General features: G+C 38.9%; 1 protein-coding gene across 5 annotated transcripts; it reads right to left on the bottom strand.

Moving 5' to 3' along the window:
• Window positions 1-1,579: 1,579 nt before the first annotated feature.
• Window positions 1,580-18,203, bottom strand: LOC101857383. Of its 5 annotated transcripts, none has more exons than XM_013087818.2 (4): window positions 17,024-18,203; window positions 14,281-14,539; window positions 4,973-5,080; window positions 1,580-3,701 (listed from the first exon to the last, which is right to left on the bottom strand). In XM_013087818.2, the coding sequence occupies exons 1-4, from the start codon at window positions 18,116-18,118 to the stop codon at window positions 3,538-3,540; spliced, it is 1,626 nt and encodes a 541-aa protein (XP_012943272.1). In that variant the 5' UTR covers window positions 18,119-18,203; the 3' UTR covers window positions 1,580-3,537. The 5 variants fall into 5 exon arrangements, with proteins under 5 accessions (XP_012943272.1, XP_005090861.1, XP_005090862.1 ...); XM_005090804.3 differs by lacking the exons at window positions 14,281-14,539; window positions 17,024-18,203 and adding exons at window positions 6,517-7,694; window positions 10,964-11,408; XM_005090805.3 differs by lacking the exons at window positions 14,281-14,539; window positions 17,024-18,203 and adding exons at window positions 6,517-7,694; window positions 10,973-11,408.
• Between the last annotated feature and the right edge of the window lie 847 nt (window positions 18,204-19,050).

Below are 19,050 nucleotides of genomic sequence, written 5' to 3'. Positions count from 1 at the left end.
CAAAGTATGCAGTGGTTTTCTACCCCCTATTATCAAATTGTAATAATATGCAGAGTTTTCGACTGACGAGGAAGTTGTGACACCATAATGTCTGAAGCACACAGAGAAGATGGAATAAAAGAACACGGTAAAAACTTGGCATAAAGCACAGTACCTTCTTTGAACCAGAATCATTATGTCTACTCCAGCCATGCTATTCATGAGAAGGTATCACAGGTCTCAAGATCTACAAAAGTGTATATGCACTGTGTAGTTGATTTTACACCATAATTTCATTGTGCTACTGGGTTTTTGCTGTACTTATCAAATACAATGTATTCCTGAACTTAAAGACAGCATTACATGTACCAATATTCAGTCAACGAATCTCTTCATTCAGTGTGTGTAAAGAGGCTAAAACACTAAAGCCCATTGATATGATCAACTTTGAGCAACATACAATTGGGATACTTTTTATGTCAGAAACACAAGAAACAAAAATCTAAGCTATCATTAATCAACAGCCTCAGTCAGTGAGTGTGTCTGCTGCCAATGGCCAACTCTCCTACGACATTAAAACATGATCAATGAATGGGACTTCAGTAACACCAAAAAGTACGGTAATGCAAACAGTAAACAGACAAGTACTACCCAACAATAAACTTGGCATCATGGAATCACAGAAGTCTGCCAACCATACTTAAGTCATCAAAATCTAATAATACATGCATCACGATAACCATTAGCCCTCAATTGTACATTTGATTTAAAGGGTTACGCAAGGATTAACAGATCATTTGGAAGGAAAAGCGTTTTCTCAGATTGGTTATCTGCAGAAAAAAGTATCCCTGGAAGCAAAAGACACTGGTCTCGGAGATCAATATAAGTGACTACTGTCATCAATGGTATGAAAACCACTCAAAAAGGACATTCTCACCAAACCTCAAATAAATAATGACAATACATTGAAGATGAAACTTTCCTTCCATCAAAATATTCTAGCAAAAGTCACTTTAACCTTTGTTTGAGTAGACAGAAGCACATCAACACAATAATGATCATTTAGTGCTGGGAAAAAGCAAAACAGACAGACAGACAGACAGAAACAACTGAGAGAAAGTTAAGAAATAGGACCTACCAGTGGCGCCCTCCAACTACCCACTGACTTCAATCGATACTGCTGATTGCAAAAAGAACAAAACTTGGAACCTCTTGAAGCAAGCATCAGACCAAACAGATCTGCTACATACATTAACCCTGCACCAGAAAGAATGGATTCAACTTTGTGATTCTAACTAATTTTTTTGCGAGTAAATACAAATTAATTTAAAACAAAGCGTCGGCTCATCATATGAAGCATACAGTTTCATGATATTTCCAAGCTATTTTTACCGAGTTCAACAGTAAATGGCAAGGTTACATGAAAGCAATTTGATGAAAGCAATAAAAAACATGACTATATATTGATATGATTTATATATTAATATTGTCAATTTGAATCCTTGACATCCATTATATGTGTACAACATATAGTGTAAGTTTAAATAGGTCACTGAGAGATAGAGATTTTAAGAAAACATAGTATATAATAACTCACGAATTCAATCCAATTTTTATGAAAGCCCTTAATGTTGCAAAAAGTTCACTATGAAGTAAAATAAGCCTGGTCGGCAGAAAATTATTGCTAAGCAAAGCAATCATCAAGACTGTTAATTCTGGGTACAATGTAACCATAAAATGAACGCAATGTTCTCAACACTAGACACCATAGAATAGAAATCTTTTGTTTAGCAATCCTCAGTAAAGAATAGTGAAATCTGACAACTTGTTCAAAACACACAGAAGACAAATATTTGAAGAATTCAGGACCACTTACTGACATTTCGTCTGGAAATCTTTATGGGATGGTTAAATTTGGGAGAATTTCCTAAACCACTGAGACCATTAGAAACAAATACATAAGAAGATTAACGGAAATTGGGGGGTGGGGATGACAGAGAATGACAAATAAAAATATACAAAAAAGCGAGGAAATGAGCAGTAATTCTTTAAAAACCCTCTGGTTATGATATCAGTCATGTGTACAGAAAGCAATAAAAAGCAAATGGTGCTCTGAGATTTTAGGTTTTAAAGAAGGCTCAAGTGAACAAAACTAGAACAAAAAAGCTAACGATGTCCAGTTCACATAGTATAGGAACTGATTCTCTTTAAAACATACATTCCATTTCAAACTCCGCAGCCCATCAAAAAAGAAAACTATAGACATTGTTTGTTTAAAATTAAGACAACACCAAACACACAGAACGGATTGACAAATAAAAGCTTCAAAATGCACTGACAAATATCTGAAGCATATAGCATAAAAAACAAGGTATCATCTCCAGAAGTAATTTTTAAACTGAAAGAATCCGGCTTTTTTTTCATAAATCCACAACGTCATCTTCAAGTTGCTGAACCTCAATCATTCTCCTTGACTAACAATTACTGATAATTATAAGCCACACTTAGAAAACTGAGCACAAGTCATCGTAATCTCTCCCAGCGTAATTTAATTAACTAAAGACAAAATACCTTCGAAAGATAACAGTCAAAGCATAGACAAAGAGTAGCAAAGGAACAAAAATGATTGATTCAATCTTGAGGTAAACATATTCGCATATGGAGAAATTACTTCATCCTAGTCCAGTATTAAAAAAGTCTCTGGAAATATCTTTCCCTTGGAAAATTTATACTGAAGACATGCAGCAAACACAGAAAACAAACAATAAGCACAAACAGGTTAGCAGGCAACATAGCAAATGGAGACATGGTAAAACGAGTGCATAGCGAACAGATTTTCAGGACCAGCATTTTTTAACTAACGTATATTCTTTGCATTTGCAACACATACGTAGTGAAATTCATCCATAGCAAAAAGATTTCAGGATTCCATCGATTTCGTTTTGTGCATGCTTGACTGTATGTAATTAATAAACAGTATGGTCTTTTTCACTACTTGTAAAAATTGATATATTTTATGACCTTACTAAAAATTATTGTCTTTCTAATTGCCTAGGTCTAGTCAAGCAGTGATAATGATCTGTGTTTTACAAAGAAAAAGTTTCTATAAAAATTACACAATGAATAAGACATTAACTAAAAAAAAACTTACCATTTCTATAAAACGCAATGACAAAAATCTCAATAGTACATAAATGTCACTCTAGACAAATAACAAAAACCCTTGCTGGACTTTAAATGACTAGAGATACTGGTAAAACGTGGTAGGAACACTCTCCACTGCTCATCATAGTGCTCATAGCAGATTTCTTCAAACTTGAGACAAACCCATAGTATTAGTATTATTTGCATGGCCCTAGCATAATTCCCTTGGCTGGATTTTTCCTTCCAGGGCAAATTAATTACCTCATATTTCAAATTAAATATTGTGCAACACTGCTTCATAACAGTTTCAAAAGCTTTATTTATGGTACCACAAATCCATTTTACTTACTATTTTCCTTTTAAAAGATTTCTTTATTCTCTTGTGAAATATGAATTATTCTTATCAGTAGGAAATCATAATTCTACCCGCTGTCTTGATGGTAGCAGTTCCTTATAGACATCGTAAATATGAGGGTGAGATTCTGCTGATATGCCCATTCCCATCTCTTTCAGTCTCTGCAAGGCCCAGTCAATGGTGAGGTCATATTGCACAGCTGATGCCAAAACAGCCACCATTGCTGAGGAGTTGAAACAAAAAATGCAAAACTGAAAGAATGACAAAAATATAATTGTTACGCTGTACCTACATATATACCTTTTAACCCTAAGAATATTAGTTCTCCTCTTCTTACTTTCAGAATTCAGTTCCTCTGGGTTTTTGATTAACGGAAAATTTATGAACTAACAACATAAAGGTCTCAGTTTTGTCTATCTCAGGTTACCCAAACTTGTACACAACAGAGATGAGCAGCCTTCAGAGAGCACAAAACAAAGAAAACTATTAACACTTTTTTTAAAACTCTGAGATTATCAATCAAAGGAATTTTTCCATGACATACTGATTCCCTAATACTTGAGAAAAAAAAAAATCAATATTTTCCAGAAGTGGAAAAGATTTGGTTGCAATTTGTCTTTCACCACACCTGGAAAGGGGGAGAACATTCTGTGCAACAGAGAGAAAGTGGGGGAAACACCCTCCCAACTTTCAGTCATTAAATAATGAAAACCCCGAAAAATGATAACTTTCACTTTTCTTCGAGATAAAACTGAAGGCAGCATAAAGACTGCATGCTACAATCACCTAACATAATATGTAGAACATATACATTGTTGCTTACTTCTATGTTAACTCTTATCTGATGAGAAATTTGACACTGACGTACGAGTGGGCTCTTGTAGTCTTGAAGTTACGGTTTTCGCTTCTCATTCAATAGATACCAGGTTCGAAACATGCCACCCCCACCATCTTATCAGTACAATATAAGGCAAACAAAAAATTACAAGTCCAGTGCACAGGCTAGTGTCTGCGGAGTACAATACTTGTGAATTAAAAGCCATCCGATTCCTACACGGCACTACATCCCAACTTTGCTATTGATTGACTTTGTGCCCCTAACTTTGCTGGATTTAAAGTGGCCTTAATTAAACTAAAACATGTACAACAATATACTAGTTAATTCAGAACAGAAAATCCCTGGCCCATAATCAACAGCAAAAGTGTCAGAAAAGCAAAGGAGGGAATCCTTTTTTCATCCATCTATATTCATATATCCCTTGTTTCGAACCTTTAAGAATAAAATGCACATGAGGTTTTCTTTGTTTTTGCTCTTTGGGAGGGGGCTAATTGTGTGTATGGTGAGGGGGTGGGGGATTTTTTACCTAATATACCGAATATAGAAATACCAATGGTATCTATTAATGCCTGCTTTAGATAGCCTCCACACCACAACCGGTGGACATTTGCTTATAAAATAATCCAGATAAATCAAGACACTCATCCCAAAAATACCTGCTCTATATCCTCGAGCACAATGGACAAGAACTGGTCCTTTCTTGCTAATCTCAATCAACTGGTCCATGTTTTCCTTGATAAACGTTGCAAAGTCCTTCATCTTGTCTGCAAAGGAAAGGAAAAAGGAGGCAATGTCAAAACAGCAGTCTGTGAAAATCTATCCTATTAATGCTATATATTTATATAATGATCTAAGCCACATTTCAAAGAATCTATTGCAGCATAATATAAGATTGATATTTCTCCAAACAAAAATAAATCAATGAAAAAATTTTGGAATATGGATAAGTGAAACAACCATATAATATGAACAAATAATTTCAAAGCTGTTTCAAATGATTCAAGGTACAATGACAGTAAGTTTACATGCTTGCAAAGATTTGACAAAGTTGAAAATGCTCAGGAAGCAGAAAATTTACAACTGTCTGTTCTAAAATCAAGCTCAATAATCCATACAAGACAGCTGGAGCAAAAGAAATGAATAAGATAATATCGTCAGACAGATGTTCAAATATATATATATACTAAACGCCAAATTATGTGTTTTTTTTCTTTAGCAGTTTTGTAATACATGTATATGTGGTCTCGGTAGCATGTTCAAGAGAAATATTTAGTTGAAATTCAAACTCTAATTTATGCTTAAAAAGACAAGAAAAGATACAAATACAATTCTTAACAATCTATGAAACCAGTCTTTCCTCTCTCCTGAAAAATTTTGCTTTCTGAGCTTAAAACATTTTAAAAACTTGCCAAAAGTATGATATTTTTAGCTGTTTTAGGGCTAACACTAACATTTAATCCATATCCTTAAAGCTATTTTTTCTTATTAAAATACAGTCTACAAGTCTTAAAAGTATAATTTTAAGTTCCAATTCATAAACTATAATAGGTGATATATGTAATTTACAGAAAATTGTTACTGCAGTCAAACCTGCTGCAACGACCACCTGTGCGAACAACCACTTCCCACTTGTGCTTTTTTTTTCTAATTTAATAAAATGACACTGTCTAAGATGACCACCGGTCTATGAACACTTTTCTTCTCAACAATGGGTCATCACCTTGGACAGGTGTGACTGTCATTATTTTTTATCATCCTCTCTTCGTCTCTTTTTACTTTTTTCTAATATTTGGTCTCGGTGATGAGGATTATAACTAGTTTTCACTCTATTTTCACTTTTAACACCTGAATTAGTATTAGTGGGCGGTTGGTATGTGTGCTCTGGTGCCATTTGCTCCTTCTTTCTTATCAAACATTTACCATCCTTTACTCCCCTCCTTTTTTGTGCTTGTTACTCTCTTGTAATACCTCTACTCTTCGGCACTTATTTGACTTTTATACTGTGTTGCAAGAGCTGTAAAACTTCTACTACAATAAAACAAACACCTGTTGCAAATATAAAGGAAAATTATTACTTTTTTATAAGGACAATACAACAGAGCAAAACAAAAACACCAAAAAATTGTTGCTATAAAGCGCATCTTTAACACCTGAAAAATTCACCCAATTCTAAAGAAGCAACAAAAACAAAATGTCTTACTGTCAAGGGGAATATGGTAGTACTTCAATCCGCTGTCTTCAAATGCTTTCTTTTCAATGTCTTCATTATAGCCAATAATATCTCCAAATTCGTCTTCGTTAATGTTCTCATAATTCTTGGTTGATTTTTCACTTATAAAAGAATTTGAAAAGTGTTCGTTGATCAGAGTTTCTTTCAGCCGTTCCTCAGACTGTCGTGGTGCTGTTTGAGCATCCCCATACGTACCAGTCCTGTCTCTGATATTCAAAAGATTCACTTCCTCCTGACTAGGCTTCCCTTTGTACGTCATACCTTCCCTTATATTCACAACACTTTTGTATCCAAATTCTTCCAAAGGCGATAAATGAGACTTGGTTATTTGACCAGCGACAAACCAATTTTTATACACTGGATGAGCAAACCAGTAATCTAACCAATCCTCCGGCTCAAAATTGGCTCTTGGGAGTGACTTATCATTTATATCTGGAATAGGCTCACCAGTAATTTCAGACACTGTTTCCATTGGTATTCTCTGGAGAAAGTCTAAACCCATGGAAGCAGTGATTTCATAAAACTCCTTTGAGCGAATCTTTGGTTGAAAATCTGGATTGTAGCGTGTCTGATTAGCCATATACAATAAAGTCACAAAAGCAATTGTGTAACCACGATCACAATGAAGAAGTGCAGGCTTCTTCAAAGTAGGCTCGATGGCAGTAAATTTCTCCACTGCTTCCACACTGGCCCATTCATCCATTGGTTCAAGCAGAGCAATAAACTGGAGCCCAGCTACTTCTTCTACAATAACCTTTTCTGCGACAGTAACAGGCAAGTAGTCTCCACCAAAGCTTCCTGGGGGGTCCCCAGCAGGGTATGTAAAAAGGGACAGAACACTTTTAAATCCTGCATCTGCAGCATATTTTATTTGCCGATCTGAAAGCCTTCCACACACATGGAAATCTGGAGTGATTTCTTTAGCCCACCAAACTTTCTTTTGGGCATTTAATCCTGGTGAATTGAGTCTATGAGGAAAGACTGAAGGTATATCTTTCAGACTCTGGGAGTTGATGAAAACAGCTTGGATAAGGAGAAACCAAGCAAACTCGATGGATTTCGAAACTGAAGACACACAAATATTTCTCATCATCTTGAAGCACTGTCAGTGTTACCATCAGTCAATATTCAGCAACCAGCAAAAGAAACTAAAAGGAGGCAAAAACAAATTGAGTTAGCCTTATGAGCTGAGCACCTCAAATGTTACAGTAACAACTATCTAGAACAGAAAGAATGCAGTTCATTTCTTTGTAATCTTAATTTTTGACCTCTGACATATTAGGAGTGCCAAGTTCTTGCAAAGACTCACATATTCTCTTATCTCACAACAACCCCCACCCCCTCACCCTCAAATAAAGAAGGGCAAAGAACAACTGTTGAATACAATTTTTGAACTCAGTTGAGTGTTACTGAACAACCACACAGTAATTAGGAATCGTCAGAGTGACTCAGAATACATCCAGTCCTCAGTCAACATTCCTCCTAACAAACTTTATGTTGTCGGCCTGCACAGTGTCTATTCAGACACAGACACAATCCTTCTACAGAACAATTTTGCCTCCTTCAAAACATGTATTGCACGTCGATTTACGCCAAGAAATGAAAAAACCACAATTGGTTTTCATTATTCTATTATAATAGAAAAATAGAATGCAATTTTATGCAAACTGCAAAGATTCATTGGTCCAAAAAGAAAGAGAAGCATATCATTCTCAAAAAGAAAAAGACCTACAATGTACGGTGTTGTATTCATGCAAGCATAGAAAGACACACATTTCGAATATACAAGGGAGCTTAAATGGACAGTGTCCGAATAGACGCAGCCGTCGGCCTACATAAACTACCAAAAGTGTCACATACATATTTTCTTCTATGTTATCATGCTTTTCGTTACAAGCAAACAATATCGGAAATAAATTTTTATACTACAAAAGTAATTAACATGCAGTCGAACCTGCCATGATGGTCACCTGTATAATACGGCCACCTATACAAACGGCCACTTTCCATTCCCCTCCTTGCGTTTCCTATAATTTAACTGTGTAAAACGGTCACCTGTCAAACGCGGCCGCAGCCTCCTTATTTTTTCCACCCACAGCCAAATTTACCTGCCTCTCAGGCGGTCAGGTGTGGTCACTCATTGCCTGACGCTTTGTCAAAAATTTTGAATCGGCCTCTCACACGGTGGACGGGCCGCTATAATTCATTCACCTGTCACTATTGTTAGTCCCTCCAAAGAATGTTTTAACCCAAATAGACAATTGGGTAGGCCTAACAATAAATTTTCAACTACTTGTGAGGGTAGCATGATCCGTCATAACCTATAAAAGCCCTGCCCACAACTCATGCACAAATTGTATGTGAGGTGACTGGTCACTGTTTGTTTGCCTAATCTGTAACAAAGTAATGTAATGGACGTTGACGTGAACTTGCAACAGAAGCGTTGCTTGTTCTCCGAGTGGTGGCGACCCGGGTGTTTGTTTTACCAACATGCAGCTAAACGTAGAAGGATGCACCTGCCTGAATGGCTGCTAATTTTACGTGATGTCAACACAGACTATTTTTAAAAGATCGTGGAGATACCAAAGATTCTCTACTACTACTACTTGATCTTTGGAGATACCGCATAGAATGACATGTTGGGGCGGTGTCTTGATGTATTATCCATATCGATGTGTTTCGCATGTTAAAATTTCACACTTGCGGCTAACTGCAGCCCGTCAGCCATGCTCTGATTGGTTACAATGTTTCTGGTATGTTAGTAACATTTCGAAATTCCGGTACTTGGACATGATAGAAGATCGCTTAGAACGTTGATGCTCAGAACAGTAAGAACGCTGATACTTGAAATTGAAACACGATAAACGTAAAGACAATAAAGCGCGCGCAAATTGCTGTAAAGTCGAAGGAAGATTACCCCCCTCCCCCAGATCGATAAACAATGCGCAGTTAAGAGATAAACAGCAGCATCATCGGAGCACCGCATCATAATATCACATTACCGGTATTCCTGGAAAAACATCGCATCTTGCCAAGGCGTCGTGCCATCAAAGATTCTCTACTACTGTATGCACGATCTATGGTGCCATGGGGTTGGCTATAATATTTAGATTAAACACGTGATGGGAGGAGTATCCCGGTCTGACGTCACGCAAAATGGTAGCCTTACCTAAAAATAATTTGCGTCGTTCTACGTTCAGTCGCATTGTTTAACAATGGCACTCGGTTTTCGTCTTACTTACATAATATTTAGTTTATTTTACCCTTGCAACGGAACAGTGACACAAAATAAAACCCTTTCTTACACCACCCACCACCCTTTTTCAAAAGAAAACAATTTACTCTTTTGAATTAGCCTTTACGGCAATCTAAAGCCCAAGATAAGCCTCGGTTTGGACCTCGGAAGAGAATGATTTGCTTTCTTTATTTTGATCAGTCCTGCCTAAGACCGCCATCTGTGTTACAGTAAACATTATATGGCCACTCCTTGACAATGGCTCAACTGGAGGCCGTTTTACACAGGTTTCACTGTATTTTAAGAAAGATCGCACGCTTTTATAGTAGGCCGGCTCTATTTCTTCGAACGTTCGGGAACATAAACTTGAACTCTATTTAATTTATATCCGAACGGTTTCCGTTCTCGAGATTTGTTGATAATAAAAGCGAATGGAGTGGCCCGTGTGTGTGTGTGTGTGTGTGTGTGTGTGTGTGTGTGTGTGTGTGTGTGTGTGTGAGTGAGCATGTGTGTGGGTGTGTGTGTGTGTGTGTCGGCGTGTGTGTGTGTCGGCGTGTGTGTAAGGTGTGGACAGGGGGGGGGGGGGATTTTTTTTTACATAAAAGGATTTCAGTTTTTGCTGGTGGACTAAACGCAAAATAGGTTACTACTACTGCCAAGGTCGATCAGTCTTGTTTTCTCGCAGTACCTTTTGAAGGTACATTTTCAAATGAAGTATAGTCCGAACGTTGCCCCAACCACAACTGAAGTATCTGGGTATTATACAAGACATGTTAAAAATCTTTAGCAGATCTAGAAACTGAATTCGGTGTAAAAAAAATGCTTTCTTCCCAGTCCTCGCAGAACGGCAGAATGAAAGGATGTCACCTAAATCCCGCAAATAACCAAAAAAATCTCGAGATCGGAAACTATTCGGAGAAATAAAGTTCAACTTAATTTTCCCAAACGTTCGGAGAAGTAGAAATCTAGTCACTTCATTTTTATAGTAGGTATCCTATATTCTATACATTTTTACTTTCTATTCAAATTAAAGGTAATAAAGGCGCTATTTATTAATAGATCTACATCTAGTCTAACTTAATTATAGTAATAGCCTGCTACTAATAGTAATACTAGAGATCTAGATATCTAGAATTACAATTATGTTCACGTTATATAGATCTAGCAGCCTTTATCTAATACCAATAATACTTCAATAGGATTATTCAATCTGTGCCAGTTGTAATCTTCCACTTCCACTGAAGAAGAAACGAATATTGCACAACCTTCCTTATGTTTCAGGAATACAGCATGTCTCCTTAAAAGAAGACCGAAGTTTACTTGACCAGTATTATAAAGAGAAAAAGAGGGTGGGAAAACACATCTGTGTGACCGTGTCGTGTCGTTCGCCTGTTATCTGTCTCACTGTGACACTTTTGTGTTTATCTTCAACTTTCGTTTCCTGAGTTGAAAGGTCAAGAAAGAACAGAGAAGGGAAGTAGATTGCGGTGAAGATATAATTTTGTGTACCGTTTGAAAAAGACCACCAATCCCTTTGGGCATAGTGAGACTAAAAATGTCAACAATAAAAATCGATAAGTAAATTTTGTAACTTTTTCTTAGACATACTTTTCAGCAGTTTATTTATTATATAGATCTAGATATATATATTTTTTTTTTTTAACCAGAGGAAAGCAAAAGAAAAGGAATAAAATCCGGACTGCGCTCAGAAACAAGGGAAGCTACTTGTGGAAAAAAAATGTAGCAGAGAGATGGTTGTTTTGTACCTTTCATTACTACAGAGGAAAAAAAACAAGTGTGTGTGTGTGTGTGTGTGTGTGTGTGTGTGTGTGTGTGTGTGTGTGTGTGTGTGTACGTGTGTGTGTGTGTGTGTGTGTGTGTGTACAGGGGGTGGGGGTGGGGGAGGGGAGAGAGAAAACGAACTAGCCTGTGGGTATTTGCCAGAAAATGCGTGCTTTGTTGGACAAAAAGTTTAAAAAATTGCCACCCCACTTATTCACGTAATTGTGTACAGCCGCTAAAGACTGCTGATATTTCAAGATTTCAAGGAGAATGCTACCTTTGGTCAAACAGCAACAATCCAGCGTTTCTAACGTTTTGCTACGGACGTCATCAAACTCGACCTTATTCAAAATTGTAAGAAGGACCAGAGCTGCAGAGGCTGTCATGAAGAGGCAGCTTAAACACCTTATTTGACAGTGAAGAGATCGACCATGGTACAGGGTTCTTTAAAGGAAAAAGAAAAGGCCCATGTTAAAGGGCGCTATTCTGAACAAAACTTCGAACAAATAGAATACAACCAATGGAACGTCAAACTGGCCAATGATCAATACTGTTGAAAGTCTACTACATGTAATTATGAGAACTGCTCTGTTGCAACAATTCACTACACCATTGAAATAAACCGTGTCACGACACAGTGGAATCAGGTGCCCGTCAAGTTTTGGGCACATATTATGGAGTTATTGAGTTATTGGTAGAACATTTTCTTGCTTTTGATGAAAAAGTATCCATCTGTCTTGAGTAGACGTCGAGATATTTGCAATTGAAGGGGGTGGGGGTCTGAGAGAGCGTTGTGAAGTGCGAAGAAACGACTGACGAAGTTTTTGCGCATTTTGTGTCTGAAGATGTACTAGGACTGACGTCAAGAGCAATGTGTTAGAAACGCAATTTCTTTACAGTACAGCAAACATGCAGGCTTCAGTAGTCTGCTATCGAACGAGACTCCAATGCAGCTGAATTATGTTTTGTGCATTAAGCTGCATTGCATTCATGTCATTTATTCAATCTCGTTGCTACGGAAGCTACATATTATGCATTTTGGTGACCAGTACATCGTTATTGTCACTGATAAATGACACTTACAATATTGTTTCGGAAATCTTACCGGCGTTTGAACATCTGGAGTAGATACTCCACAACAATGAAACGGTTGGGAACAATCGGCGAAACTATTAGGTGGTGGTCAAATGATGCCTTGAAAAGGATTTTCAGTTATTGATTTAGCAGCCCAATTGGGGCGCTTTTCGTGAAAGACCAGTCTTAACGCCACACTCGCCTGCTGACAGCTGCAAAAGCAGCCGTTTTGGTTAAAGTGGAAGGATACAATTACAATTTCCAAAATTTTGAAATCGTTCTCTTCGTGCAAAGTGAATCGATGAGTTCTCCGACACAACAACGCTTTCAAAGTTCAAATTTTAATATGCAAACTGTTCAACTGGACTTGTTCACTGTGCATAGCGTGAAAGAGTTGCTATCCAACATTGAAGTCTCACGAGATGACTTTGAAGCTTCTCTAAACGCAGCAGGAAATTTCATTTGGTGGGCGAATGATAAACTGGGGAGAGAGAATCAGATCCTTCCCGCTGACTTTCAAAGCAGGTACAGACGGCAGCTTTTGTCCCATTTAACGCAGTATCGTGTTGAAGTACATTACTGAATTGTGGAGGATACTGTGAGCAGCACTGAGGAGAGGTTTGACAGATCGGTAACACCAAGTTGTTTGCTGACTTCTCCCTTCTTCAACTAAATTTGGTAAAATCCCAGCATCGGGGAGGGGGGTGGGGGGGGGGGGGGGGCTACAGAAGTGCTTAGTGAGGTTTGATGATTGTGTCATTGCTGAAGAATAGCAAACAGGTACGAAGCCTCGGAGAACAATGGTAAACATTGAAATAATAATTTGCAGGATAGTTACAATGACAGCGAATCTGAACATGACATAAAAACTTTATAAAGTTTTTACTCCTTTTTGCTGTTACAAGGTGCTCCTCAATCCGAAACCATTCACAGATGCCCACAAAAGTATTGGGATTGCCTACAAGAAGCAGCTTTTAACCCATTCCCTGCCATACCCGAGAATTGAGTAATGAAGCAGGTCTTGGAGTAAAAGTACGTTCCTGCAAGAGGAATGGTTGGGGGTGGAGGTTGGGAGGGGGAGTGGGCCTCCGAGTGGGGGAAGGGGGGGGGGGTCGGAGTGGGACGGGGGTGAAAAGGGAAGGAATTGGTGACGGGAAGAAGGTGTCGTTTGGCCACAAAAACTAGCTGCAATATTTCAGCCGTTTCAAAAAATAAATAACAGCTCCATGTTCACTTTTATTACTGCATTGTTATGTTTTAACTATAGCTATAGTTTGTCAGGGAGGGTGGGGGGAGCGGAAGGATGTAGGTGTGGGGTTCCTGATTTTTAAAAAATTGTTCTGTCTGATCACTTGGTGTTGCCATTAACCACCGCTAAGTTTTTGTTCTTAACGACACCCCCAAAATAAAACAATCCACTCACCTGCACATTCCAACTGAGTAACACCTCTGATCTAAATGCCCCCGGCGTTGTGGAGACTCAGGAGGCATTAATCCTACGCTAGATCACAGTAAACTGTGGTCAATGCCTTATACTGCACATGTGTATAAAGAGTTGGCAGTGGGTGGGACATTCAGTAAATTCCGCCGAAGTGCGGTAGACCTTCAACTAAACTGGCAGTTTTCATTTGTTATTTATTCACCTAGTGGCAGATTCTTGTACTCCAAGCCCGCTGCGATGACCGCAGTCCTTTCTCTTTCTTGGTTGTAGCCAACCGAATCGCCGAATTCTTCTGCATTTGAGGACTCGTAGTTGGCTGCTGCAGAACTGCTGACGTAATCTTCGGGTCTTGATTGATCAATGATGCTCCTCTGAAGACCTGACGGCGACTGGCGCGAAGGGAAGGTAGAGTTTCCATAGGTCGGGGTCCCGGATATTATGTTAATCAGCTCCACTGATTCCTTTAAAAAAGATTTCAAAAAAAATAATAATGCTACAATGGTTACAAAATACATACACTTTAAACGTAGGCGGGAACAACATGTCATTCCCGGGCAATACATTTTTGGTTTACATTCTGTACGTTGGTAAACCTTTAAGGGTACCGGATGTATTTCTCGCTTTGATTATATCATTTCGATTGTGACGTACTATTATTAGGAATAGACTGCCAATAAGAAGTGATCAGTACTCATTTACAATTACAACACAAGCGTGAACTTGACGTACATTTTGCGATTCAGTCTGAGACATGTTAGATTTTTAGATTAACTCCATGAAATGTGGGAAAAGGGGGAGGGGGGGGGGCAAGGGTTGTGTGGAGATGGGGTGAAGTGACAGGAAAATGGTGCCAAAGGCGCCTTTCAAGAGAGACTTTGATGTCAGTCACAGACTCGGAGTAAATCCAGGCGTGTTATTCACCAAGGTAGTGACTCAGATTACTGATGCATAAGTCCGTTCTAAGGGGAACTCTCCAGACGTTCCGTTAGTCCGTTAGTGCTGTCACCCTAGGCTAGTGAACTGCTCTACTGCAACAATTCACTACACCATTGAAATAACGTGTGTCGCGACACAGTGAAATCAGGTGCCCGTCAAAGTTTGGGCATATATTATGGATTTATTGGTATAATATGTGAGGCAGCGTGGAGGAATCAGGCTCTCGTCAATTTTTGGGCATGTAAAGTTATTGGTATCATCTTAAAGCTTATTCGCCCGTCTTTATTTGGATGAAAAAAATACCCATTTATCTTGAATACTAGTCGAGATATTTGCGAAAGAGGGAGGTGGGGGTCACCTGTTTTCAGAGGTAAAATTAGTGAGAAAACGGCCGCCAAAGATTAGTTATTTTCTTAGCTTAAGAGTCAGTGGTAACTGAAAATTTACATTTTTTGTGCCTTTAATCAACGTTTTTCAGAAAAAATCCGCAGAGAAATGCGGTCTTTAATGGGCATGAAAGGTGTTGAGCCCAAAAAAAAATTTGATAAAAGTTCACAAATCTGCAGAAAAAGCAAGTTTCTTCACTTTAATTATTTTGACGAGAGCCTGATTCCATCACGTTGCCTCACATATGTGTCTTGCTTTCGATGAAAAAGTATCCATTTGTCTTGAATACACGTCGAGATATTTGCAATTGAAGGGGGTGGGGGTCCCCTGGTGTCAGAGGCAAAATTAGCGAGAAAATGGCCTCCTAAGCTAAGTGATTTTCAAGTCTCTTCAATCTTCAAATTTACTTTTTTTCTGTCTTTGATCAAAATTTTCAGAAAATCCACACCGGCATGTGTTTAAGATTGACCTAAAAGTTATTGGGACCATTTTTTTTCCAAATCGATAAAAATTGACCCACAATGCTTTCTTTTTTCGATTTTTATATAATTTAGACGAGCGACTGATTTCACCACGGCCCAGCAACAGTTTACTGTTATTTGTATTATTTCCAAACGTATCTGTGCTTGCACTTGCAGCTTTGAACCCGGTTTTTTAAAAAAAAGATTATCATTAATTAGATGTAGCGCCAAAAATCCCTGCATCCTTATCAGCTGTCCAAAAACTGTTTGCACTATGAATTTAAGTACTGAGATTTGGCAAGACTACGGCTTTCATGAATAATCAAGATCGAAAGCCAGCTTGACAGCTTGCGGCATTCATTAGCTGGCAGTTCATAGATCTAGTTATGGAAATTGTACTTCGGACTTTGTCAAATCCACACCAAGTCCTTTTGAAAACAGAACATAATGAGTCCCTGATGTTTGTTTGAGTAGAGAGAAGCACAACGACGCAATAATGGTCGTTTAGTGCTTGGAAAAATTGAGACAATCAAACAGAAACAACAGGGGGAAAGTTACGAAGTAGGACCTTCCAGTGGCGCCCTCCAACCACCCGGTAAGTCCCCGATGGAGTGAGGGGATAAAAGATAAGTCCATAAAAACACTGACACTATGTGCAACACCTCTTAATGTAGATTCACATACATGTTCCTTTTTTGGCTAAAGTGTCCAGGTGAGGTATTTATTTTTTGTTTACTGTCTCTGCCTTCAATTCTTTCTTCTCCATTTTTCTTATTCTTACAACAGACAGGTTTCACATTGACCTGTCAGTGCCTAGAGAGTGTAGAAGCTATACAAAACAACACTTAAAAGTAACAACAAAAACAATAACAACAACAACATCAACAGTGACAACGATGACGACGAAGACGACGACGACGACGACGACGACGACCATAATATCCAACTCTCACTTCTTCATCCAACAAACTTTGGTGAAATTCCTTCGGGGGCTATAGAAGAGCTGCAGAAATGCTTGGTGAGGTTTGATGACGGGGTCACTGCTGAGGAATCAGGAATAGCAAACAGATACGAAGATAACAACAACAACAACAACAACAACAACAACATAAACATAAACAACAACATAAACAACTGCAATAAAGTGCACCCTTTACTAACCTGGGAGGGTTTTCCAAGCTCTGTGGTGACATTTTTCCGCACATTGACAACTGTGACGAAGCCCTGAGCCTTGATTTGGCTCACCATGTTGGCGTTGATCTGTCCGGTAATGAACCAGTTGTTGTATACAGGGAAGCCAGGCCAGAAGTTAAACCAGTTGGCCAATGACACGCTGGGAGATCTGGCGCTCTCCGGAACTTCTTCACCCGTAATCATTTCCACTGTTTGCGTGGCCACTTTAAAAGTGCTAAGGAAATCTAACCCGAGTTTTCTTGTGATAGAGTAAAAGCTACGGATGTCAACTTTCGGCTCAAAGTTTGGATCATGGATGGTTTGGTTGGCGTAGTACATGAGGGTCAAAAATACCACAGAAACGCCCCTTTGACAGTGAAGTAGGGCCGGGAATTCAAGCTGTTCGTAAACGCGAGTCATTTTCTCTACTGAGCTCACTTTAAACCAGTCCCCTCCTTGACCCTTAGGTAAAAGTTCGAAATACTTCATCCCAGCCACATCTTCCACTAACCTCCTCTCCTCCTCTGAAGACGGCGTGAGTTGTTTGCCCAGGTTGTCAAAGGTTGCGTCGTGTTCGAAGATAGACACAACACTCTTGAACCCGGAATCAGCAGCATACTTGATCTGCCTGTCCGATAACTGACCACCGAAATGTAGCTGGTGGTAGAGCTTTCTCGCAAACCACATCTTCCTCGGCGAGAACTGAGGCATACCGAAGCTTGAAGAGTACACGGTGTCCAGTAGATCTGGTAAGCAATAAGCAACGATGCCGCCTTCTTCGTCATCGAAAATTTCTTCTGTTGTGCCTTTGGGGCAGACGTCCCCTATATTGTGTCGCCCCTTGGGTGACTCATCACTGACGTCAGAGCTACTGGCGCTCCTTGCTTCTCTGACGCCACCACTGGCCCTTGATAGGCGAGCGGGCAGAGCCATAGAAGAGGTAAGGGTGAGTAGTACCAGGAGCAGCATGACTGACCATTGTTTCTTCACAATGTTCTCCATTTTGAAAGGCACTAGAGTTTTAATAATAACAAAATTAAATATAATGGCATAAAGACAAATTATATCAACGATCTGCAGCATACTCTGTGCGCTTTGCAGCTATTACATCCCCAGAAGACCATGGAACATTCAGAAAACATTCTCGGCTTCCCGGGAAGCATACAGAGCAAGCTGCGTATTTAATGCACTCAAATACTAAGTTAAGTTTGTGTCAACCTGTTCATCCTCTCAGAAGAGCCACCTATGGTTACAAGTCAGTAATAATATGAGGGGAACCTGTGTGTATGTTGGGCGTGAAGGTAGAAAATCATGGGAAAAAACACTTCAAAGAAGTTTATCAGGGGAACCGTGGTACCTAAGCCAGGGGGGTCTAAAGGGGGAGGGGGGATTCTTAAAATAAAACAGTCACGGAACAGCTATCTACGTCACGGTAAAATTCCTCTCGGAATACCCTGTAATTCTACACTCAGCAAAATGTTTTTCACCAGTCAAAAAGCTTACTCACCTCAGATTGTGTATTTCATTCAAAGCAATAAAATCTGGTGGATGACAAGGGCTTCTATACTTACAATGAGAATTGTTTATCAATTAATGTTATTTCTACATAAGTCCGCTGTCATTATTGTCACGGGCAAATCTTAATGTCACCAGATTTGATAATCTATAAAGAGCACCCATCATTGGCTATGCAGCCTAAGCTCAACAGCTTGCATATCTGAATAAAACTGTGCAAAATACGTTGTAACGATGAAACCACACAGATTTATCTCCTGTTGTGTTTCACCTTCCAAGTTTTTGGGCACCATGTGGAACTTTAATAGGTTTCAAGCCATCTGGCTTCCCATAATTATGAAATACTAACGGCAGGAATAATATTTCCGGTAAAAGTACGTGCAGATCCAATAAGTTATAATTATGTATCAATCTCTCACGAGTAAACGATCCCTCTCTGATAAAGATAACATTTTTATTAAGAAAAATATGGGGAGAGAGAGAGAGAGAGAGAGAGTGTG

Source organism: Aplysia californica, unplaced genomic scaffold (assembly GCF_000002075.1).
Source record: "Aplysia californica isolate F4 #8 unplaced genomic scaffold, AplCal3.0 scaffold00022, whole genome shotgun sequence".
NCBI classification, from domain to species: domain Eukaryota; kingdom Metazoa; phylum Mollusca; class Gastropoda; order Aplysiida; family Aplysiidae; genus Aplysia; species Aplysia californica.
This window is presented reverse-complemented; position numbering and strand designations above follow the sequence as displayed.

Excerpts from the sequence above, each read along its gene's own strand:
- LOC101857383 (XM_013087818.2), bottom strand. The coding sequence starts at position 18,118 with ATGCTGCAGATCGTTGATATAATTTGTCTTTATGCCATTATATTTAAT. Across the intron at positions 14,540-17,023 it reads AGCTTGGAAAACCCTCCCAG|GAATCAGTGGAGCTGATTAA; the intron begins GTTAGTAAAGGG and ends TCTTTTTTAAAG. Across the intron at positions 5,081-14,280 it reads GTACAAGAATCTGCCACTAG|ACAAGATGAAGGACTTTGCA; the intron begins GTGAATAAATAA and ends TTTCCTTTGCAG.